The sequence below is a fragment of the Parasteatoda tepidariorum genome, chromosome 8 (genome assembly GCF_043381705.1).
Source record: "Parasteatoda tepidariorum isolate YZ-2023 chromosome 8, CAS_Ptep_4.0, whole genome shotgun sequence".
In the NCBI taxonomy this organism is placed as follows: domain Eukaryota; kingdom Metazoa; phylum Arthropoda; class Arachnida; order Araneae; family Theridiidae; genus Parasteatoda; species Parasteatoda tepidariorum.
Window position 1 is genome coordinate 91507298 of NC_092211.1, and position 25322 is coordinate 91532619.

At 31.7% G+C, this 25322-nt stretch overlaps 1 protein-coding gene across 3 annotated transcripts in view; it reads right to left on the reverse strand.

Annotated features, from left to right (window-relative positions):
- The window catches only part of LOC107446548 (polycomb group protein Psc), a 76702-nt gene that overhangs the window by 15805 nt on the left and 35575 nt on the right, over positions 1-25322 (reverse strand). For all 3 annotated transcript variants that reach the window (XM_043047707.2, XM_043047708.2, XM_043047706.2), the window contains 7 exons: positions 19023-19149; positions 13863-13959; positions 7424-7479; positions 7289-7336; positions 4069-4168; positions 984-1029; positions 675-773 (listed from right to left, as the gene is read on the reverse strand). In XM_043047707.2, coding sequence (XP_042903641.1) covers positions 675-773; positions 984-1029; positions 4069-4168; positions 7289-7336; positions 7424-7479; positions 13863-13959; positions 19023-19134 — 558 coding nt within the window. In that variant the 5' untranslated portion in view covers positions 19135-19149. The remainder of the gene's footprint in view (positions 1-674; positions 774-983; positions 1030-4068; positions 4169-7288; positions 7337-7423; positions 7480-13862; positions 13960-19022; positions 19150-25322) is intronic.

Here is a 25322-nt window from a genome sequence, read left to right on the forward strand (position 1 = left end):
TTTTTCTGGAATGGGAACCTTTTATTTATACAATGAGTAAATAATTATTCAGTTAAATGACTTAAAATATTCTAAACTGATAATAATAATAATAACCCGATTTGAACTCGAAGCAAGGCATTAAACATCGGCTACTATCCATTGCACCAGCGCAGGCGATAACGCCACCCATTCGAAAGAGAGAAAAAACAGTAAATGTATTATCATTTTCTTACTTTTATTTGAATAAATAAATAAATAAAAAAACAAATAAAGAGATAAAATTGATCGATAAACAACTAAAAATTGAAGGAAAAAAAAAATTTCCACCTTCATCATAGATTCTCAACGTGGTTCCCTATAGACCACTGGGGGGTCCTAGAAAAATTGAAATCAATTTTTTCGGGGAGGGGGAGGAAGGAGAAGGCTTAACATAAAATAAATGCATTGTCAATCATTTCCATTCAAGGGAAATAGTGTTATGCATGGAAGAAAGAGAGTTGTATAAACTAAAATGTAAATCAACTAAATGTTTATGAACACTTCTGTTAAACAACTATTATTTTTTTCTTCCTCCAAAAAATTAACGACTAAAAGCATGAAATGATAAAAATTTATGAACCAAGATTAAAAATAAGAGCATTTTCAAAGGCATCTTGCCGACTATCAAACGTGCTATTTTTATAAATACTTACATCATAAGAATAGGGAATTCCGTATTTCATTCTTATAAATTTTTTCAAATGAGCTACAGTAACAGCAGCGGGACATCTTAGGAAACGCCTTTTTGGCACCTAATATATGAGAAGAAAGATTCATTAGACACATATTACAGGTTCAGTAAACAAGAAAGGAGAGAAAAATATATTACATAGCTATTTATTTTAAGTTAAATGATAACAAAAAAGGAAAACAATAAGATGGAGAAGAAAGCTTTATTATTAGCTAAAGATATGTCCAGTTTATGTTTAGGAAAATATCTAAATTGTTAAATTAACACTTACACTATTATCCTTTTCAGTAGAATCATTTTGACTCTCAACTTCACACCTTTAAACAAAGAGAATTATAAAACTAATTTAAAAAAAAAAAACACACACACACATTTATTGAAATAGTCAAAAAGATCAACACAATAAATGAAATAAAATGTTGAAAATTTCCTAAAATGAAAATAATTAATATTTATAATGAAAAAAATTTATTCGATTAAAGCGCATTTTTTTTTTATTTTTATCTCAAGCAAAAACACACTTAACACTAACAAAAATTTAATTTTTCGTTTTATCCCTTTTTTTCTCGTCAAGAAATACGCCCTTGAAACTATCTCTAATGGCTTATAGTGAAAGGTTTGCGTACAATTTTACACGATCCATTAAATTAGACAACATTTCATTGTAAAAGCAAATTAAAGAAAGAGACGTAACAAAGTCAGCGCATGATTTCAAAAGAAAAACCACTCCCCTCTCCCCTTCTTTTTAGCATTACGAATAATGTTTTAGCTTTTAATCCAACAATAATAAGCAAAACGAAATTTCTTTAGCTCCATACCGTAGCGGACACGCATCGTACACCAAATACAATCTCACGTTTCTATGACAACCTAACTTGGCGGGAGGCCAAAAAAAGGGAAAGAGAATAGAATCAGGAAAGAAATGAATAAAAAAACATAATAAGCATTTTTTAAATGTATTTTTTTTATAATCCATTGATTCGGTGGTAATAATTTTTTTTTTTAAATCTTAAATTCCATAACTTTTTTTTCATTGTTTACTCGTTCCCCAAACTTTCTTTTATTTTTAATTTTGTTTCAAAGGGTTGAACAGGAATGACGAAACTTCAAGAATAAATAAAAAATGAAAATGTAGATAAGAACTTTTCGGTTTGAATCTTACAATTTTAAAAATAACATTTTCAGTAAATGTATATTAAAGAAGTAGTTAATTATTGAAAAATGAAAGTTTTATTTTGCATTTCCTCAAATTCTCATTTTATTTTACACTCATTTAACGAACTTCCATTTTGCGAATTTCTCTATCTTGCGATTTTTTTCGAGGACATTTCGGAAATTTCTTCGTAAAGTGAATTTTCTACTTAACGAACTTTTCTTCGAAATCCCTATTTCCCCAAATATTTTGGAACATTTCAAACTTGTTAACGCATTTTATAGAGGAAATGACCTTCAATTGATTTTCGCAGCCACTTAACCTTTAGAGAAAATCCCTTATTGTCTGTATTACATCCATGCCATAAATCAATTTACAGTAAAGCACAACAGAAATTTCTAAATCATGGATGTTACAGATTCGTAACAGTTTTTGCTAAAGCTGGATTCTCAGTCAGCGCGGATGACATTCCTTTAGAAGAATTTTAAAAAAATATGGGTGCTGCTAAAATAGAACCAAGAAATGAGCGATGAATAATCTTCTTTTTATTGATTCTGAAGATGCAACCACAGAAACATTAACTGAATCAGATAGTTTGGACAGTGTGAAAAATAAAAACAATACAGCAATAAATTGGGAGGAAGACAAAAAAGATGGAAATGATGATCCTATCATCATCTGATTTCTTCATCTTTTCAAAGAAATCATCGTCTTCATAGGATGAAATGTTAAAATCATTTGAAACAATTCGATAGTCGATAATAATTTACAAGATGAAGGTGTATCCATTGCTATTTTAATTATGTCTAGTGTTTATGAATTTAAAACCTGTTTTGTGTTCTTTAAGTGTTTCAAATGGTGATTTTTTATTCAACGAATTTTCTATATAAGGAAATTTCTGCCGGGATTGAGCGACTTCGCTCAATAGAGATTTGATTGCAGTTGCTATGTCAATTCTAAACACAATAAAATGCTTGAATTCTGGTTTACCTGAACCATGAAAAGCTGTGAAAGGCGATTTCATACAAATAAATTAATAGTAAAAGCTATTCGTTGCAAGTTTTCAGTGGATCCTTTTAAAAAGAAGATTTCTCTTATTTTGAGTGTAGATTGGAAAGAATATGTTGATAAACTGGCAGAGAGGAATAGTAGAAACATTTAAAAAAAAGAAGAAGAAAATGAACGTTGACTAGTTAGTAGACATTTTTTATGCAGTGGAATCGACCAACGACTTATTCTATTTTTTTAGCTGCTTTTATTTTTTCAACTTTTTTATAACACGAAAATAAATGAATGGCTGACTACTTGTGTATCGTACAGTAGTAGATTGTCATTTCCTACTAATATTCTCCCAATTTATATATCTTGTCCAAATTTTCAATTCTTAATAAAATTATTTTTTATTCATCCGCTCAAATTCAAATACATTATTTTAAACTTTGTACACTCGATGTTAATACAGTTTTTTTTCTAAAAAAATGATTTCATTCGTAAAATTTAATGAATAACCTTTAGTTTTATATGGGAGAATAATTTCATTTTTCTTCCTATATAAGATATTTATCTGTAATGGGAATCAGAGACACATTTAAAAAGGGATCTATTCATCTAAATGAACGCGTCTTCTGATTCCGCATATATTTAATGTTTTCGTAAAATGGGTGACAATAAATAGTAACAAACAAAAATAAGAGTCCTATATAGAAAGGAAAGGAAATTCTATTTTGTCACTTAATAGTGTAATTCTGTCATATGTAATAACATACTTATATTAATTCTAATTATTTAATAAAAAATAACTAAAGTAATTTTTTGACCTAAGTAAGAATTGACTTTTTATATTACTTGTTCTGATGAATCGACATGGCAAAGAGAAAATCTCTTTTTATAAGATAGAAGATTATGCACTTTTTGCAAATCCCGAATAGAAAAAACATCTTTAAGAGATTTTAAAGAACGTAAATTTAAAAAAAACACCTATAAGCACTTTTTAAAATAGCTACGCACCCTGGAAAAAATATTGATCAAGAACACAAGAGATATGATGTTATTTTTCCTGCTCCAATTTTGTTCTTGAAATCATGTTTTCTAAATAGTGTTCTAACCTTCGTATGTTTTGAAAGATGTTGCCCAACAACAGTATATTTCTATCAATGAATGAAAGATAATTTGAGAAGAAAAATTAATGTATTATACAACTCACCCATATTCTATAGAAAGACTGAAAATCTCCTCTGGAGCGTAGATAAATTTTTCATCCAGGCATTCACCTCTGTCCTCAGCATCTCTCGACTCTTTTATGGCTGAAACAGCAAGTTTCTCTTTTGTAGCTTTTATTTTGAACTGTTATTCTTCACAACTAATACATTTGTTTTTTTTGTTTTGCGGATCGAATTAAATGGATTGCTGCCCATAGTGTGTGCGTATATTACAGTAACAGCAGCGGGACATNGAGAGAGAGAGAGAGAGAGAGAGAGAGAGAGAGAGAGAGAGAGAGAGAGAGAGAGAGAGAGAGAGAGAGAGAGAGAGAGAGAGAGAGAGAGAGAGAGAGAGAGAGAGAGAGAGAGAGAGAGAGAGAGAGAGAGAGAGAGAGAGAGAGAGAGAGAGAGAGAGAGAGAGAGAGAGAGAGAGAGAGAGAGAGAGAGAGAGAGAGAGAGAGAGAGAGAGGGAGAGAGAGAAAGAGAGAGAGAGAGGGAGAAAACACAGAAAAAAATTTACAGAATAATGAAAAGAGAAGAAGAAAATAATTAAAATAAAACAACACAATAAATAAAATAAAAAATAGTAAAAAATTAAAAACATTTTTTAATAAAAATCTGGAAAAAAAAATTATCTCTTCATCAGATTTCCTTTTTCCAGATTTTTAATAATTTTTTTTAAAATTTTTTTATTTTATTTATTATTTTATTTTATTTTAATAATTTTCTTCTTCTCTCTTCATTATTCTGACATTTTATTCCATGTTTTCTCTACATTTTGAACTTATTTTATGAGTTTTATATACTTGCAGCTTACGCGCAGTAATTAAAACTTATTCATTTGCTTAATTTTCTTCAATTTTTTTAAAATCCTTTGTGTATTTATTTACTGTGATGAGTGACAATAACTTAATTATTTCTCAGGGCAATTATATTCTGTAAAATAAGTACATAGATGTTTTAAATGCGATAAATATTTCTATGGCGAAAAAAAAAATATTGATTAAAAAAAAAATGAATACAAGAAGTAATAAAAAGTTTCCCATTTAAACACTACAAAAGACAAAATTGTAAGCAGAAACTTAACATATCAGTTGTGAGTGAGGGGGGGGCTAGCACAAAGTCAAGGTTTGAGAGCGGTTATTCCGTTTTCGCGTCATATTCATAAATATAAATAGAAACGTCATATTCATAAATATGATCAGAGAGGGAGAAAAAATTAAAGATAAAAAAGCATCCCTCCACTTTTAAAAAACGAGTGCACATCTACATTTTTCAACACTGAATACTTTCTCTAGGCAGGTTATCTTTGGTAGAACACCTTGCGAGACCCGAAATCCCTCAAGGGGTGTCTTTATCAAGTAGATGAAGAACACAATAGAACTTCCTCCGCAGTGTAGGTATTAAATCAGGGATGGGGAGGGGGGAATTAGAAATAGTGCTTTCCGGTGGAGGGAGAGGGTGACACGAAGTAAATAAAAACGAAAGTCAGGGAGAAAAAGCGGAAGGAACATGAAAGCAGGTTGGAGAGGGGAGGGTGTAACAGTTGCCTAGCAACAATTAGTGTGTTACGGGCACTCCATATCGGGTAGTGTGTCAAGTTTTTTGGGCTATGTCGATGGAGAAAATTTAACTGTTTCAAATCGAACTGTTATAATGAATTTGAGAAGCAGTGTGTTACGAATTATTTTGCTCTGATTTCTAGGCGGGCAAGTTTCTTTTTTCAAAACGAAATTTCATATTATTGTAAAAAATTATAATTTTATTTAAGTTACATCCATGTTAAAATCCAGATCATAAGGTCATTTTTAACAGCTACAAGTTTACCTTGGCCCCAGTTGGGTTCAAAATTGGCTCGAGATGGTAGGACATGCACTGAGGGACCCATATCTAGATTCTTGAATAGGGTTCCTAGAATGTCCTATACATTGGCCAATATGGAACCTACATTGGCTAGACAATGGATATAAAATATCGGGAGAATCTGATAATTCTATGTAGGACCGATATGGGTTGAAAAGTGGCTGTAAAATATCGGGTGAATTGGAAAATTCTATATAGAGGCCATATCGGAAAAATAAAGGACCCTTTGAACCCTTACAAAACCAAGATTCACGAATATTGGCCCCAAGTTATTTTGCTGCTAGGGTATATTGTTTAGAAACATATATGGACTTTCTAATTATGATTTCTAATAAAATCACTGTTAAGCAGGAGAGAAATGAAACTGTTATAATAAATTCCTAGTGATATCTATTCGTAGTGATTTTTCACTTATACAAATTCAGATAAATAAAAGAATCGCCTTTGATTGCGTGTATTTGTTGAATGCTGCAGTAAATGTCTTGGATATTTCAAAGGTTCATTACTAAAATCTCTTTTAATTTAGAAAAGAGTGTTCGAAGCCCATCTTTCAATTATTATAAAGGTTCCTTCAATAAATAGAATGCACAGTAGAAGTATAGCCATAAACGAATCCATAGAACGCGAAACAAGGCTGATGAAACATTATAATAATCAAAATTGAGATAGAAGCAAGAATTAATTAAAAAATTTCTTATCTATGAAATGTATAATGTATGTACATTTTGTACATGTGCAATGTATAATGATGACAATGAGCTATGATGGCTCAAGGGATACAGCGTTCGCCTTCCAATCACTTGAACCGGGTTCGAATCCCAGAGATGACGGGTCGATACGAATTCCGCATCCAACTCGCACCGACCACAGTGGTGACGTGAAATATCCTCAGTTACAGACTGATTATGGGTTAGAGTTCCCCTAGCTGTCCGACTAACCGTGGGCGGTTTTCGTGGCCTTCCTCTCCATGTAACGCAAATGCGGGTTAGCTCCATCATAAAGTCCTCCACGAAGGCAAATTATTCCCAATACTTGATGCAGGAGTTCCCTTGTCCTCCCTTGTCATAAACCCAAAAAATTAGGTCGCCTCTTCAACCACGGTTATAAAATAATAATTAAAAAAAAATGATGACAAATGCAAAATAAGTGGAAAGCATTTTAAGAAAAATTAACAATTAATTTAATACCATGCATTTTTCCAAAATACAAAATGCGTAGTGAAAAGTTAGCGAAAAAAAAAGAAAAAGAAATATGCCCTCCATAAAACGATAAAAGTTGAAAAATACTCCCCCCCCCCCAAGATTTTTTTCTTCTTTTTGAGAAAGAAGCCTGAACAATTTAAAATGTTTAGTTTTTATATACCTTCAGGAGGTTGGGATGCATACAGCTCTCTTCTTCTTTTCATTTCATCTGAAAAATGATAAGAAAAAATATAGTTTGTAAATTTAATTAATTTAGGAGAAGAGCGTACGTGAAAAAAAATCAGTGAATGCTTACTGTGAAACAATCCCGGAACAAGTTTATAAACTATATCTTGCAAAGTTTTATCCGACCTACAGAGAAAAGAATGATGCATCTGATTACTTTTATATAAAAAACACTTTTATAGAAAGATTTCTTTTAAACATATATTTAGAGTGATCATTACGGGATAATATATATNTATATATATATATATATACTAGGGGGCTAAGCCCCCTGTTCGCTGCCGCTCTCCAACCCCGATGATTGCTTCGCAATAATTATTATCTTTTCTTGGCAGAAAACAGTTTTTCCACGAAAGTTAAAATTATTCACTTAACATATATATACTAAAAGGAATTCTGTTTGCTTACGCTTGTGCCTCTACTTCCCACGTCCTAATATTAGCATTATAAAGAATTAGAATGTGGCGTAACTACCACTATAAATGTTAAATACCAATTCCCTAGTATATAAGACATGCCATGAGGTACCTTTTGATAGATGAAGGTAGTCGATTTATAATTCCCCTCATTGGTTACCCGGACGTGATTGTTTTTCAGGAAGTTTAGGAGGTAAGTCTGGTGGAGGTTCGACAGGTTGTCTTTGCTGATTGTCCTGAAGTAGTCTGGTTTGCACCAACCACAGTACTGACGTAAAATATCCTCAGCGGCCATTGGTTAGAGTCCCCTTGCCGTTACGCAAACCGTGGGAGGTTCTCGTGGTCTTCCTCTCCATGCAACGCAAATGCACGTTAATTCCATTAAAAAGTCCTCCACGAAGGCAAAATTTCTCCCAAAACTTGATCCAGGAGTTCCATTGTCTTCTGGATTGAGTTCAAAATTTCAAGGCTAGGCCGTAAACCCTAAATTGCGTCGGTTGTTCTACGACGGTTATAAAATAAAATAAAAAAATCTGAATCTCTTTTTTTTTTTCCTTCATTTCTGGACAACTTATAGGGGGTAAATGATACAATACATAGAATTGAGCGATATGCCATAAAATATCGACTAAAACGATAACGTCACGGTCATTATCGACAATATATATATATATATAGTGTGTTTTTCAATTAAAATTGTTTAAGGTTTAGTTCTATAAAACAATTTTTTTTCATATGGGTATCGATACTATACTCCAATGTATGAACACTATACATTTAAAGAAAATGAGAAAATTTCGCTATCAATCATAAAGCATCGATATTTTATGACAGTATATTGCGATACTAAAATTCGAAATAGACCAGCAATAGTGCTATAATGCTTTTCCGAAATTTAAAATTTTAAATAAGTTATACGGTGTTTCGTAAATCAAGCAAAGCACTACACACAAAATAAAACTTTTCAATCTTAGAAAAAAAATAAAACATATATATAGAATAAATTTATAAGCGTGGAAAATTCTGTAACCAATAATCTAATAAAATGTAAAGCGGTTCAATAGATTCTGAGATCACATTTGTTGAAAATAGGGTTTCCCACAAAACGCTATTGTGGTTTAGTGACAATGTATTTGATTGCTCCAATTCTTTCAAAAGTTCGAAGAATCATATGGTTTATAATAAATTTTCAGTAGAATGTTTTTATTTTTACTACCATTAAACCAGTTTTTGTAAAATTTTAAGTTGGTAAATCATCAGGTATTCAACCAGTCTTACGTTTCAAATAGTTAGTCTGGTGGTTAAACGTAAACCATTAATTACAGCTTTAGTCACAAAACGTCGGTCATTTTCATGCTCTTTCAATTCCTACTATTAGTTCACACTCTTTTATTTTTATACTCTAACTATGACTTTTAAATGACACGTGTCGCCTCATAACAATTATGGTTATAGGTGCAGCTATAGGAAACCCTGAGAAAATATTTAATTCTGCTGATTTTAAATGTTTCAATTTCAACGTGTGATGTTACATTTCTTGGCATTCCATCTCAATCCTTAGTCACCTTCTTTTCCCTTAACCGTGACATCATTTATGAATAACCATTTAAAATTTTCATAAAATCTTCCTGCTTCATGAACATTCATTCTTGATAAAGTCAGTATCGTCTGGAGAAAGGGTGCAAAAAGAGGAGATATTGATTGCACGAAGTATTCAATACTTCCGACATCACGGATGTAGGCGGGAAGGGAGAGAAGGTAAATTGGGTTGTTGGAGAGATGGCTTAATTGAGCGGACAACAGATTGCCCGGTGACATGAACTACAACCGCCTGCTGATGGATGCAGAAGACACACGATGAGGAATTAAATATTCTTCGAAAGATCTGCTATCGTATGAAATGACTCTCTTTCTCTAGCGAATAATACGCTTTTTTTTCCTTCGTTATCGCTGTGATTTCTTTTCGTTTATTCATCACTCTTCTACACTTTGGACAAATAATTTAATAACTGTAAGAACAACCGAAACGAATCGTGGAAATAAAGTACCAAACGAAAAAGTCGATGGAAAAATGCCACTCACTAATTACTGTTTACATTTAACTTTGGATTCAAGTCGAGCCGAATGCAATAAAATTAAAGAGATATTTGAATTTGACTGAATGGAACCATTAAATACTTTATATAATTCTAATTGTAAATACGATTATATAATATTTATTGTTATAAATAATGTATCGATCCACTATCAGGAAGTTCATTTTTCTTAATAAATTAAAAACAACTAGTTGAGAAAGAATTATTTGCATATCAGATTGTGTAGCCAAATCTTTCTACAAAAAATATGCACCTTTAATGTACTTTTTAAGCACTAACTACATTAACAAAATGCAAAATAATTTTCAAAGAATTTACATAATCATGATAAAATAATTAGTTTCTGATAAAGAACACTTTTCCTTGATTATATGCATTAGCCACCCTAAAAAGAACGAGAGATTTTTCGGTTAGGTTTCAGAGGGTGGTATATGAAACCTGAAATTTGAGATCTCTTGCAAAATACGACAGAGTTGCACATGAACCCAGTTCAGTATATATGCACATACGAACCCGCAAGTATGTCAAACATGTAAAATGATCGGCACTTTCATACGCTATTGACCGACGGCACGCCGAAATGCATTATGAATTGTAAAAACGTTGAACAGAACAACGTGTAAACCATGCTTATGCATAATACATGGAGAAAATCGACATGGTAAAGAAAAAAAATCTTATAGCAGTTTTGGTAAAGCTGGATTCTTAGTCAGCGAAGAGAGAATTTGGAAAGTGGAGGATGGCATTCCTTTAGAATGCTGAGAAAGATCCACGAAATGAACGATGATGTACTGATTTTCTTTTTATTGATTCTGAAGATGATTCTGACCACAGAAATATTAACTGAATCTGATACTTTGGACAGTGTGAAAAATAAAAACAATACATTGTGAGGAAGACGAAGAAGATGGAAATGGTGAAGAAATCATCAAACCTTCATATAATAAAATCATTTGAAACAATTCGCTAGTCGATACTAATTTACAAAATGAAGGTGTATGTTGGATTTTGTTGAGAGCAAATCAGACTGAAAGTAACGTAGAACAAACTGAAAACTTAACTTTTATTTACATCCAAAAAGAATATAAAAACAATAAGATGTTGCCAGCACAGGAAACTCAAACTATCTAACTAATCTCGAACTCAAACCTCAACATCCTCCCCACCCTGGTCGACCTCGAGGGGGATGACCAGAGCTACCGGACGGGTTATATTGTGACCATTAACTCTCAGCTCACAGGATCTTATTTTTCCGTCTCGTCCTTCATGCAAGTTCACCACTCTAGCTTTCTTCCACATGTGACGTGGTCGGACATCTTCTTGTAGAAGTACAATATCGCCAATTCGGATGTTAATGATATTGTCCTGACTACGAACTTGATGAAATGACCGCAATTGAAGCAAATATTCCTTAGACCATTTTTTCCAAAAGCAGTCGAGTAAGTCCTGCTGCTGCTTGTAGAATTTTCTTAGCTTTGTGTTGTTATTTGGGCTGGATGGAATGGCCGTTAGTTTCCGTCCTGTCAAGAAATGGCTTGGTGTTAAGACTGTGGAACTGTCATCTTCGTATATCAATGGTCGGCTGTTCAGAGCGGCTTCTATTCCAATGAGGGCCGTGGACAGACCTTCCTCGTCAAGAAGTGCTCGTCCGAGTACCTTTCGTAAACATCGCTTGAGTATTCATTGCTAATTTAATTATGTCTAGTGTTTATGAATTTAAAACCTGTTTTGTGTTGTTTAAGTGTTTCAAATGGTGATTTTTTATTCAACGAATTTTCTATATAAAGAACTTTATATCGGGATTGAGCGACATCTTTAATGGAGATCTGACTGTATTTCATTCAACATCAACCCATATAAATAATGCTTCTATGGCAACATGCAAAGAAAATTCATTTCCATTTTGCAAAAAATGAAAAGAAAAATGAGTGAGAACGTTTTCATAATGTTACCAATGATAGTTTTTTCCTCCCCCTCAGAGAAGAGAGGCGGTTTTAATGCGTGTCTATCTTAACACCAAACGATCGACAACAAAACAGGAAAGACAAAATGACCGTTTTCCCTAATCTATGCAATAACAGAACGAAAAAATCGACTTCCGAAAATAACAATCTGCGCGCCATTAATGATACAGACGTGGAAGGAGAAATAGATGGGAGGGGGTAGACTACTCGAGATAATTTGTGGGTAGCCTTTAGATTCGTGATGGGGCCGATTGAATCAGGATTTGCCGATTCATTTTTTTGTAAGTGCCTGCCATAAATCAACGAGTGCCTATTTTAACATTGCATTTTTTCGAGTTCAAAGCTAATGGGGTCTTTTAATGAAAGCAGGGTTTGTAATGACAAATGCAATAGTTTATCATTGAATCTCATATGAATAGCTTAAATCATATTATTTAAGAGCTGGTTTGAGTAAACTTATTTGTGATTGTGAATTCAATATGTCATTTGTAGCAGCAGTATACATATTTAGTATGTTAAATATTTAGTATAATTAGTTAATGAAATAGTATTCATAAAATCCGCTTTATCATAGCAAGTATAATGTATCGTATAATGAGATAAAAAAGAAAGTACTTTTTATCTTAACTCATTTAATGATTACATTATTCAACTAATTTTTAAAACTAACAGAACAGGTAATAATTGTGAACGATTCATTTTATATTAAGCATCTTTTAAAGAAACTATGATTTAACATTGAATTGACTTATATTAATTTATTTTTAGATATTTTTACAGGAATGAAATTCATGATTATTTGAAGTCATTCAGATTGACAATTAAACTTAAAATTGAAAAAGTTACTATAAAGTTTTTTTTTCTTCTTTTAAATAAATAAATAAAAAGTTAGAAATTTATTTTTCTTTCCAACTGTTACTTTTTAACTTTCACATAGTTAGAAAGGATATATCATAAACCTTGGAAATTAATAAAAATTTTTTACAATAACCTCTATCCTGTCGTCTCCAAATTTATGTAAAATTTTCAACTCATAAAGTTTAGGGTTTAAGTCATTCAGCCAATAATGGAACGAAAAATATTTATGTTTATTAATAAACAAAATTTATTCACTACAAAACAAATCTGGTATAATCATGACAAAAAATTATATTCATTAGATTACTTTTATATATTGTATTCCATACAAAAAAAGGAAAAGAAAGAAAGTGATTTGTATCGTTTTAAACCTTTCATAACCCTATTCAACACTCCTGAAATTTTAAACCCTTATGAAATAAAGTCATTTACAATTACACCCTTTCAAAATATCAAAAAAGTTCAAATTACGTGAAATACAAACTGACTTAAAAAAAAAGGTTAATAAATCGTTGAAAATAAAATATTTTAAAGTTACAAAAGAAAAAAAAAATCATCATAAAACCAAAATATATATTTAACATTATGAATATAATCTTTTTCCAACTGGGAAAGAAAACACATCAAAATATTTTAAAGACTTTAAGTGCCGGGTGTTTAGATCTAACAACTTAAGACAAGCGCGAAATAAATTAATTTTCAGATAGACGATCAGGGGTGCCATTTGTAATATTTCGTCGCCCTTTGGCGACCATTTATTTTACCCTTCAGTTGCAAGCCCTGTGGCAGAATTTTGTGGCCCTGTGGCCTATATATATTAATAATTTTTCATTCCGATAGTATGGGTGATAATCTTGCACTTCGTTGAGGGGTGGGAGAACCTTAAATTATTTCCAAATTATTTCCTTCGCCTCATTTTGCAAATAATTATCACAATAAAATAATAATTAAAAATCATGAAATCAGTAGTAGTCAATGCTGAAAAAAAGATCGACGACGAAATCACGCATGTCGCGGTCGCTGCGATTCTGCCACAGGGGTTGCAAGTATAATTCACCTTATTTATAAGCAAAGTTTTTTGGGCAGTAATATTGATTTTAAGAAAATATGACAATACGAAAAAAAACAACTCATTAATATATGATGATTAAAAAGAAAGAAATCGATTTCTCTACCTGATATAATGTAGAGGCCGAGATTTATGAACTTGCACTTCACAAACAGGACAATACTTGCTTGTTTCCAGATAACGAACAATGCAAGCACGGCAAACTGGAGAAAGAAAAAAAATATTCTTAATTCAATATCTAATATGCATACACTTCAATAGAATCTATATTATATAAAACACACATGAGCATAACCAATTCAAAATTTTTGATGGTTCTCCAAGGACGGACCAACCTATTGATGGTAACCATCAATAATTCCATCATGAACTATTATATTTTTAATGGTGACCAACATAAGAAATCATCACCCCAATGTAGAAAACAGGACTGATTTATGATGGTCCAACGTAAGAATAGCGACTTGCTTTGATGGTTTGTTTATGTTAAACCATCATAGTTTCTTAGAAATCAAATGTTGGAACGATCATGAACAACCATCATCCCGATGTTGGAATTCGGATTGATTTATGATGGTCCAACATTTAAAAAAAAATTGTTTTTGATGGTATACTATTCCTCAGAACCAATAAGAATTCCCATTAAACCATCATAGAAATGCATAGTTGGAACCATCACGGATCATCATGCATTTGATCCATGAGAATCAAACTTATCTTGATGGTTAACCATCATTGTATTAAAGTTGCATTTTTCAACATAGAGTGATGGAAGCTTGTTGGCATATCGAAATCCATGAACGCATCATGGAAAATGTTGGAGGATGTTGGACCATCATAAATCACACTGAAACCAACATAAACCATCGAAATGTTTTGATGGGACCATCAAGACTTGGGTTTGGTGACAACCGAAAGAATTTCTCCGATGACGACCTTCGATCGAGTTTCTTCGGTGACAATCGAAAGAATTTCTTCGATTGTCACTAAACCGATGAAATTTCTTTCCTCGCAAAGAAAACCTTAAACAAACTGAACTATTTTGGATAGGTATCAAACGTTAAAACAAATTGTTCGGTGAACAATTAAAAATAAACAAACAAACTGCTCTACATATTTATAATCTCTCTCTGTCATGGTGAATGATCGTTATTAACTCGGAAACGGGAGCACCGATTTTCATAATTTTTTTTAAAGCAGTTTTCAAATTTTCAAGTTATGGTTTGCAAACAATTACCTCTTTCCAGCATTATGTTGTTTGAGTACAGTACTGAAAATACAAAATTTCATTGATAAAATCCAATGTTATAAGATTAAAATTGTGTTCCCATGGAAACGGCCTTCTTACAAAATATATATATAAAAAATAGAAGCAGGCGAAATGACAAGACAAATTAAATATCCTAAATGCTCGCTAAACTTAAGGGTAGGAGAGAAGAGTGCTAGAAACTATTATGCAGGCTAACAAAAGTTATTGAATATTGAAGAAATACGTTTCACCGTTAGTAGTACAGTTAAACATAAATATGTTTGTTTTTATTCATCCAAACAGTATTTCTTTCTGCTGATTTATTTATGAAGACGATATTTTAAGTTACGAAANAAAAAAAAAAAAAAAAAAAAAAAAAAAAAAAAAAAAAAAAAAACTTTTTCAATAGACATTTTTTTTCTCCAATGGATTTAAATTTTTGATCTTCAAAATATGGGAGGTGTCAGCAATTCGGACTGTTTGGTCCGAAAAGTAAAGACAGGAAAATGTCCAGAAGTTTTGTTCCCTGAAGGTCAACTTCATTTTTAGAGCATTTCATTATATCTTTGAAAGCATGTATACAAATCGAAAAAAAAAATTTCTACTCATCTATTAAAATAGTTTAGTTAGATATAATTTCATACAAAACATATTATTTTAATCTTATTTATTATTTTTCATTACTTCATTTATTGATGGTTGAAAAAGCTTTAAACTGTAAAGCATATAAAATTTTAAAGCATTGCACAGTTTACAAAGTAGTATTTAAAATAAAAAGTCGTATATTTAAAATTTAATTTGAAGCTAAGAAATTAATTTAAAGAATTTATCTTCTAATTTATTTTCTGCGGAGGAGATCTTTGAAATCATATAGAGGGGGGGAGTGCTTTATATTCCTGTCAACAGGGGGGGAGGGGAGGGGAATGAAAGGGTGGGAAATTTAAATCCCTTTTCTACGTGTTTACCGAATCGATCAAACCCCCACTCTCTCTTTTGAGTAAACTAAATATATGGTCCTTCTTCTCCCCAAAGAAGTTAAAAGGTTTATTCAGACACCAAATGTTAAAATGTTTCCGATTTACCGGTAAAATATTTAATCTCGGACTAGTATTCTTACTACTTTTTTTTTTGAATAACAAATTTTTTTTATTTTTTATTTTTTGGAATAACACGTTTTTTTTTTCGTTTTTTTTTCCTTTTTTTTTGTTGCTTTATAAATCTTAGGGTAGTTGTTGACCTTTGCAGTAATTTAAAATAAGGTATAAGTTTCATTTATGTTCACTCAAGATAAATAACTATGCCAATTAATGTATATGCAGTTAAAACATATAAAAATATATATACATAAAACAATAACAAAGAAATGGTATATACGGCTATCATTGTTTTTCACAAAAAAAAAAAAAAGGAATCTTTAACAAAAGTTTGAGTGCAAAAATGTAAAAAAGAAAGAAATAGTATTAAGTCTCTAATTATCCAGAATAAAGATTCCGAGCATTTTAATACAGAAGATTTTGTGAGAGACTTTAGAGGTGAATTATTAGGTAACCAGCCCCCCCCCCAAACCAAGTCAAAATGTATCGCTTTAAACGAATCAAATCAAGCCAAGCGCTACAGGGGAGAAAAAAATTTGAGAATAATTGAGTTGAAGGCCTTTTAAAAATACATTTAAAGTTAGGGGGAAAAAAAAAGCAATATGTTACGATAACAACAGAAAAATAATAAATTCATTACATGCAACAAAAAAAAATTATTTTTAATTATAAATTTTACTTTTTTTCATTCAAATTCCATGTAAATAAGTAAGACTATGTCACAGAGAGTGATAAATGAAAAATCCCCTGGATAGTTTTTTTTTATTAGGTAAGTTTAAAACAGCATTGCCATTTTTATGTATTAATTTTCATAACTTTTTCCTAAATTTTCAAGTTTAATCCATGAGAACTTATAATTTTCTGTAACCTTACAATTAGAATGTTGTGAATTGTATTATAAATTTGCTTCAATACTAACTAAAATTTCTATTTATGAATTTATCACTGTTTTTAAATGAACACTATATTTCTATATTTTCACATACATGACATTATCGTTAATAAAAATTTAAAATTTTATTTTAATAATTTTACAATTATCTAAGCAATTTCGAATACTATTCTTTGAATATAATTTCTAATTATGAGAGTTCAATGAAAATAAAATTTGGTTTTTAAAACAGATTATTGGGTGGATCCTAGAATAGTGGTGACTTTCTGAAATCTCGCCTAATATATTTTGTCGAGAGGTATGTAAGAGAAATATCAGAGTAAGTTATTTTTTTTATATTTTATTAAAAATATTTTAATAAAATTGTAACAATTTAAATTGTTCTTTTAATAATAAAAAACAATGTTGATCCAAGTAATAACCGGCATGTTTTCAAAAAGTCTATACACCCGGGATGATGTATTTCAATAATTTTAATATATTACAATAGCTTTCTAGAACACCGGTTCGGCTACGGGACCCTCAATAATCGACCCTTCTTTAAGCCCGCCTTTATAAAAATAAAATTTCTTAAGATAATTGTGAACGTTATAACCTATAAAAATATTTAATCAAAGAAATGAAGATTTTTCCTCGTTTTATCATTAATAAGCTTAACTTAGGTTTTTATTTCTGACACTTAAATTTACAGTCCTTGTTCTATATCTAGCTTAGTTAGGAATTTGCTATTGGTATACGAATAAAATAAGTCTAATTATGGTTTACTTTGTGATGAAAACTGCTGTTGAAAATCATTATTAGGGAAACATATATCTTTATTAAAGAACTATATTATTTTGATTTGAAATGCGCGATAGGAAATACTAGTACAATATTTTATACATGCTTGTTTTTTTTCTTCCTCAATATGTACAATATATTGTTAAAAGGAATATATTTTCTTTAAAAAAATAAAGCCATTTCCATTGAGTGGCATTTTACTAGAATTAATTTCAAAAAGGCCACGTAAAAATGAAATAAATTATGAATTATAGATTGTATCTACATATAATCAGAGGTTTCAAAACTCATTGCAGGTTATCGTGGAACCCCTTCAAGCCTAGGGCCATCTAAGAACCGCTCTTCTAGAATGTTACAGCCCTAGTCATAATTCTTGATGGTTTATGTTGATTTCAGTGCGATTTAGGATGGTCCAACATCATTTGATGGTCACCACCCTTCAAAATTTTTTATGATGCGTTCATGGTCTTTGATATGTCAGCAAACATCCATCATTCCATGAAGGAAAATGCTATATTTTAATACTATGATGGTTAACCATCGAGAGAAGTTTGATTCTCATGGAACCAACAATTCATGATGATCCGTGATGGTTCCAACTATACATTTCAACGATGGTTTAATGAGAATTCTTGTTGGTTCCCAGAAATATACCACCAAAACAATTTTTTTAAAATTTTTTTTATTTTTTTATGTTGGCCTGTCATAAATCAGTCCGAATTCCTACATGATGATGGTTGTTCATGATCGTTCCAACGTTTGATTTCTAAGAAACTATGATGGAAATTTCTGATGGTTTAACATAAACAAACCATCAAAACAAGTTGCTATTCTTATGTTGAACAATCATAAATCAGTCCGACTTCCTACATTGGAGTGATGGCTTCTTATGTTGATTACCATCCAAAATATAATGGTTCATGATGGAATTATTGAGGTTAGCATCACGATTAGGTTAGTCTATCAATGGAAAACTATCAAAAATTTTGACTTGGAAGTGAATAGACAAAACAGCGGCAGAGCTCTAGAGTTAAGCTTGTGATGTCATAATACGGGCTGCCCTAATTACATTCATGAACAAAATCGTCTCTTTCATAAGATATTAAACCTAGAATGCAATTTTTTTCTCATCAAGATTGGCGTCATATAAAAGCTTCCAAATAACCCAAATTTTCAATAATTTTATTGGCAGAAAAGTATTAAACCTAAAACATTAAAAATTTAAAAAACTTAATAAAATTAGGTACTTACAGGAATGTACACATTCAGTGATGGTGGTGGCATCGATAAAATATCCGCCGCAGAGTATACAGGAGAGATGTGGATTTAAATCCGTAATCTTCAACCTCGTCGATTTATTCATGATTATTCCACCTGCCTGTACAAACAAGAAAATCATTCATCTCTAAAGAAGTTATCAAAACTTTATTAAAAACTTTTTCCCCCAAAAGATTAATAACAGTGTTTAAATGAGACGTTAAATTCACGTTTCGATTTAACCTCTTCATTTAAATCAGGAAGATATGTTTCTCTTGTTCTTCATATTTTAAGATTATGTAATGAATAATTCAATATATTCAAATAAATCAAGATTTTCTGCGAAGTATTTTATTTAGCATGCACTGAATGTTATTTCTGACTCAACCTGATACTTTGAAGCAACGAAGATAAATGCTTCATTGTTTACGTTCCATATGATCGAATACTGAATTTCAATTCAATCAATGTTTTGCGTCTGATCGTTTCTTGCCGGAACGCAAAGATTTTCTTTTGTCTAAAGACCTCAAAGCAAACGTCGCACATTTACAGAAAATTTTTTCCACAAAATCGTAACCTATCTATTGCAATGAAAATTTCCAAATATGACTTTTAAGGGTACTTGTTTTTCGAAGCCCATTCGTCAACTGAATAAATAAAATCAAAGCTAAGTTCTTAACTATGAATAATGAATACTATTTTTGCTATAAGAATTGCCAAGACTTTAAAACCGACAAAGAGCTCAATATATATNTAAATATATATATATAATTGTTAACCACTTTTGACAGCGAAAGAATTTTTTCCATAGACTTTGTGTCAAAGAAAACAAAGAAAACCTTTAGGAGTGACCATCAAAACATTTCCCAGCCAGCGACCGGGCAAACCTCTTCATCAAATGCAAAGAAGGTCAAATAAGGAAACACAAAAAAAATATCAAAACAAAAAATATTAATAAAACAACTATAAGTAGATTCAAATGTATTACAAATACTTGTTTCTTATTTGCTGAGCTCTTTTTTGAAGTCAAAAAAGGTCAAATAAGGAAACACAAAAAAATATCAAAACAAAAAATATTAATAAAACAACTATAAGTAGATTATATAAGTAGTATTACAAATATTTGTTTCTTATTTGGTGAGCTCTTTTTTGAAGTTGAAGAGAGAGATCAGCAACCTGATTTTTCAGTCAAGAGTGCACTAAAGCAATAATTTTTTNGAAGTCAAAAAAGGTCAAATAAGGAAACACAAAAAAATATCAAAACAAAAAATATTAATAAAACAACTATAAGTAGATTCAAATGTATTACAAATATTTGTTTCTTATTTGCTGAGCTCTTTTTTGTAGTTGAAGAGAGAGATCGGCAACCTGATTTTTCAGTCAAGAGTGCACTAAAACAATGATTTTTTCTTTTTTCCTTCTTATGAGTCGAAAGTTAAATAAGGAAGAAAAAACTAAGCATTTCAAGCAAACATACCTCTTCTCATTTTTAAAGCTGACTCATTTTTATTATAAAATTAAATGCAAACCTTGACATTATTGTTTATTTATTTAAAATAGTTCTATAATTGGTAAATTTGTTTTTACACATAATTATATAATTATATGCTTTTTACACATAAATATATTTTATTCATTGATTCGGTTTTCGTGAAGCACCAAGATAATGATGGTGAGTAAAGTGAAAAATCATGTTGAGGTGAATGAAGAACGATTATTTTACTGTGGAACAGAGAGAGAGTGGTCGAGAGGCTTCACTATATAACTGGGCCCGTGGTAAGTATTCGCCAAATGCGATACATCGTAAATTTGGCGAATAAAATTGTGATTTGAAGTATTGGCAAATGATTTTTTCCACTGGAAAGAGAAATATATATTTAACTCAATCCTCAAAATTACGTCAAAATGAATTTTTCTACACAAATTATTATTTTTAATTCGATTACAGTAATGTTCAGTAGATGCGCAGCATAACAAATTAGAATTGAGTTCAAATAATATAAGCCTGAAACAAACTACCATAAAAATATTTTCTACGGGGAAAAATGAATCATAAAAAATTGTTAAGATTTGCATTTGGCTAAGACTTTTGATATTTAGCTTATTTACTGACTAATCATTTGAAATCTTTAGCGCGGTTCTGTATATGTGTATGTTACAAGGGACCGGGATGCACTGAGCACTGGGCCCATGTCCAAGAGGTCGTGGGTTCGATCCCTACCGGCCGAAGACTCCCCGTGTATTAAATGGTGACAGAGGTAAGTTAAATCTGCTGAGTCACAAAGTCCTNTCTTTAGCGCGGTTCTGTATATGTGTATGTTACAAGGGACCGGGATGCACTGCGCACTGGGCCCATGTCCAAGAGGTCGTGGGTTCGATCCCTACCGGCCGAAGACTCCGCGTGTATTAAATGGTGACAGAGGTAAGTTAAATCTGTTGAGTCACAAAGTCCTTCATGTTCCCACAACAAATCATACCTCTGGGAGTATTGATCCAGGAATTTCCTTGCCTTTCGGATTGATTCAAAATGACAAGTCTACGGAATAGAAGTCGTAAAGCCAAAATTGGATCGGCTGTTCAACGACGGTTATAAAATGTTACTGTGAATGACCGAAATGGATTGATTTCCACCGCTGAATGTTGACATTCGCTTTGGTAAATGTGCGACATATATATACAAGGTGTCCAGTTAAGTGCAACTGCCCGATATACATTTGAACGGTACATCAATGTTTTTTTTTAGGTTTAGTGCCACTGCCCAGTATGCATATCAGGTACTCAGTCTCTCCTAATCTATCCTTAGCAGATATTAAAATATCGGATAAATAGAATTATGTCAACGAATAAGTGAATATTAAATCGGATATTTCGGACATTCTCCCAAAGCGATGATTGACATTCACCAGTGAAAGTCGACATTGCCTTAATTTTGGTCATTCACGGTAACACGGTACANAGAGGAAAACCAAATGAATTATTTTCAGACTGTGGTTCAAATTTTGTTGCTGCAAATAAGGAAATTAATCGAGTAGTTAAATCTCTTCAAAAAGAAGAATCCATCCATCAGTATTTTGCCGATGAGCAAATTAAATGGCACTTTAACCCACCTTCAGCACCTCACTTTGGAGGAATTTGGGAAGCTGCTGTGAAATCCGCAAAATCGCATTTGAAAAGAACAATAGGTGATCATAAATTGACCCTTGAAGAGTTTTTAACTCTTACTGCACAAATTGAATCCTGCTTGAACTCTCGTCCTTTGTGTCCAGTATCGGACGATCCCGCTGAGCTTTCAGCACTTACCCCAGGACATTTCCTTGTGGGAACCGCTCTTTCCTCTATACCAGAAGAGAACCTTCTAAGCGAAAACATATCCCCATTAAAACGTTGGCAGTTGACTCAAAAACTTTTCCAGAATTTTTGGAAAAGATGGGTTAACGAGTATATTTCCAGCTTACAGCAGCGCCCCAAATGGTTGCGAGAACAGCCTAATTTGAAAATTAACGATTTAGTTCTCATTAAAGAGGACAATATTCCACCTTTGAAGTGGAAATTAGGGAGTATACAAGAAGTTTTTCCTAGTGCTGACGCTAAGGTAAGAGTGGTCAGTGTCAAAACTGAGACTGGAACTTATAAAAGACCCATTCACAAACTGTCAGTTTTACCTATTGACAGATTAACTTTCTTTATTTTAGACTTTTATTTTTCTTTTTGTTTTGTGTTATAGTTATCCGGTTTATACCAAGGAATCTATACATCTGTTCATGATATATATATTTTGTAATTTCATGTATGTTGCATTAGTTTTTTATAATTATCTTTTTATTAGATGTGTATAGTTAAATTTTGATTTTTGTCAATTTATGTGCAAATTTTGAAACTATGTTTCAAGGTGGCCCGGTATGTTGAAGCCGGTCTGAATGTAGTAATAGTAGCGCCACCTACATTAATTAGAAAAAAAGTTACATCCTTGTTGGATTTCATTGCGTCTAGAGATAGACCAATGCGCTGTTGTCAATAAACGCATAATTAATAATTAATCCGCTATTCATTATTTTAATCATAGTCGTAGAGCAAATATGCATGCAGCAACTACTACAATTCAGTGGTCGCTTTAATTCGTCACGCACAATTCGTCAGGGGGACAATTTGTCGTAGACACAATTTGAACGGCCACAAATTAAATATTTAGTCAACTTTTGTAGACAATGCAATATACTCGTCTTCGTAAATAGATACATTTCAGCGAAATTCCGACAAATTGTGATCAGAGCCTGACTATGACAAGGGCATGCGGGACAGTTGCCCCGGGGCCCCACAACTTTTTTTAAACAAAATATCAGAACAGTGTAAAATCCATCAGTTTTATGTTAGCTTCTTCATTAATCTATCGTATGAAGATAATCTATGTCCAATCTTATCCATGACTTTCTAGGGCGGAATTCGGGTACAATTTCGCACATTTGGCCTATCAAAAGCCTGTATTTTTATATATCGCAAAATGCTATAAGTTTACAAAAATACAGGCTTCTGACTGGCTTAGTTGAGCCATTGTAATTGCGAAAATTTAGCTGAATTCCAAACTAATGTCAGCAAGGATATGAATTTTTGCAGCTAGATGGCAAAGTTAACAATCAGGAAACTACATTCGGCATAATGGACATAAAATCAATAAAATGGACAGAACAATATTTCATCTGACCATTGGCGGGAGGGGGGCACTTTATACCTATTTTAGGTTCTAATTAATTTTCTTGTTATCTAAATGAGCTGAAAAATTTAAATATCTACATAAAGTTCGGTTCTGCATGTGAAGCAGAGGGGCCCCCAAAGAAGTTTTCGCCAAGGGCCCCAATTAGGCTAAGTCGGACCATGATTGTGATCACGACAAATTGTGCATACGATGAATTGTTCCACGACAAACTGCGAGAGGAAGAGAACCACAAATGAAATTGGAATGTACACCTTTAAGTTAGAATTAAAATAATTTCGAAGAGTAACTCAACACGCAACAGCATTCTACCCCCCCCCCTCCACAAATCTTAACAGAAAGTATGAATGAATGCCGTTCTACACACTACTATCCTTCAAAATACTCAATTATCAGAAGGTATAAAAATGACGGAAGATGAACTCAAATTTTGGCAGCTTGCCAACATCTCTATCACGTGACGAAAAGGGGATGCTGAAGAAGGTATTAAACCAACTAGATTTTTCTTTCGTTTGATCCGATGCTGATTACCTAGCCGCAGGAGAGAGAGAGGGGTCAGAGCGATAAAAAAAAGGGGGGAGGCAGTAAAATAATGAAGGTTCTTTTAGGTCCCGTGGAGATGAAACTGTTCCCATTCGAAGAACGGTGGATGAAATCGTCATTTGTCATTTGGTTTGAAAAAAAAGAGACGATGATGATAGTTATTATTCTTCTGTAAAGAGATGCAATTATAAGATGGATGCGTGATTGTGTGTGTTGGTAATGTTTGTTGCGCACGACGACTGTTAATTTTCTTAAAGGGATTCCTATTAAAATAGGCACTAAACAATAACAGTTTTCATCAACACCTGCAGACGTTTAATAGGCAGTTGTAACACATAGGCAGATAAAAATGTTTGTATTTTGTTTCTTCTTAGTTTATTATTTATGTCAAATCATATCACCAAACTTACAATTTTTTTTTAAAAAATAAATGAAGAAAATTTGTAGTATTAATAAAAAAAGCATAAATAAATAAAATTGTTAACTTAACTATTACTCTGAAAAATTATGTTACTATATTTTTCAAAAGTTAAAATCATCATCCTGTCACAACTAGATAAATAATTCAAAGTATCTTAGAGTTTGCTTAAATATTTTTCTTAAAACCCATCAAAGCTAAAACAACAAACATTATTTGTAGTTTTTGAAAAAGAAAATTAAATTACTTTTAGATTTCTCATTTTTTAAACATGTTTTGAATAATTTATTACGCAATAAGAAGAAAAATGAATATAATATTTGGAGACACTAATCTTACATAAAAATATGGAAAAGTAAAGGTATTTAATTTAAAATTAATTTTGATCTTTAACGATTGAAGAAATAAATTTTAAAAAGCTTAATGGCACAAAATGCTTAAACTGTGCAAAATAATTATACAAAAAAAAAAAAGATATATGATAATGATATAATTTGGTGATTAATAAAACAGCACAAATACAAAGCAGTTTTATTACCGATACTCTGAAAATAAGTCTTTCACTCCCTCGAAAGGGATATGTACCGCATAAAATTACTTCATGATGGTAAATTTTGAGTATTAT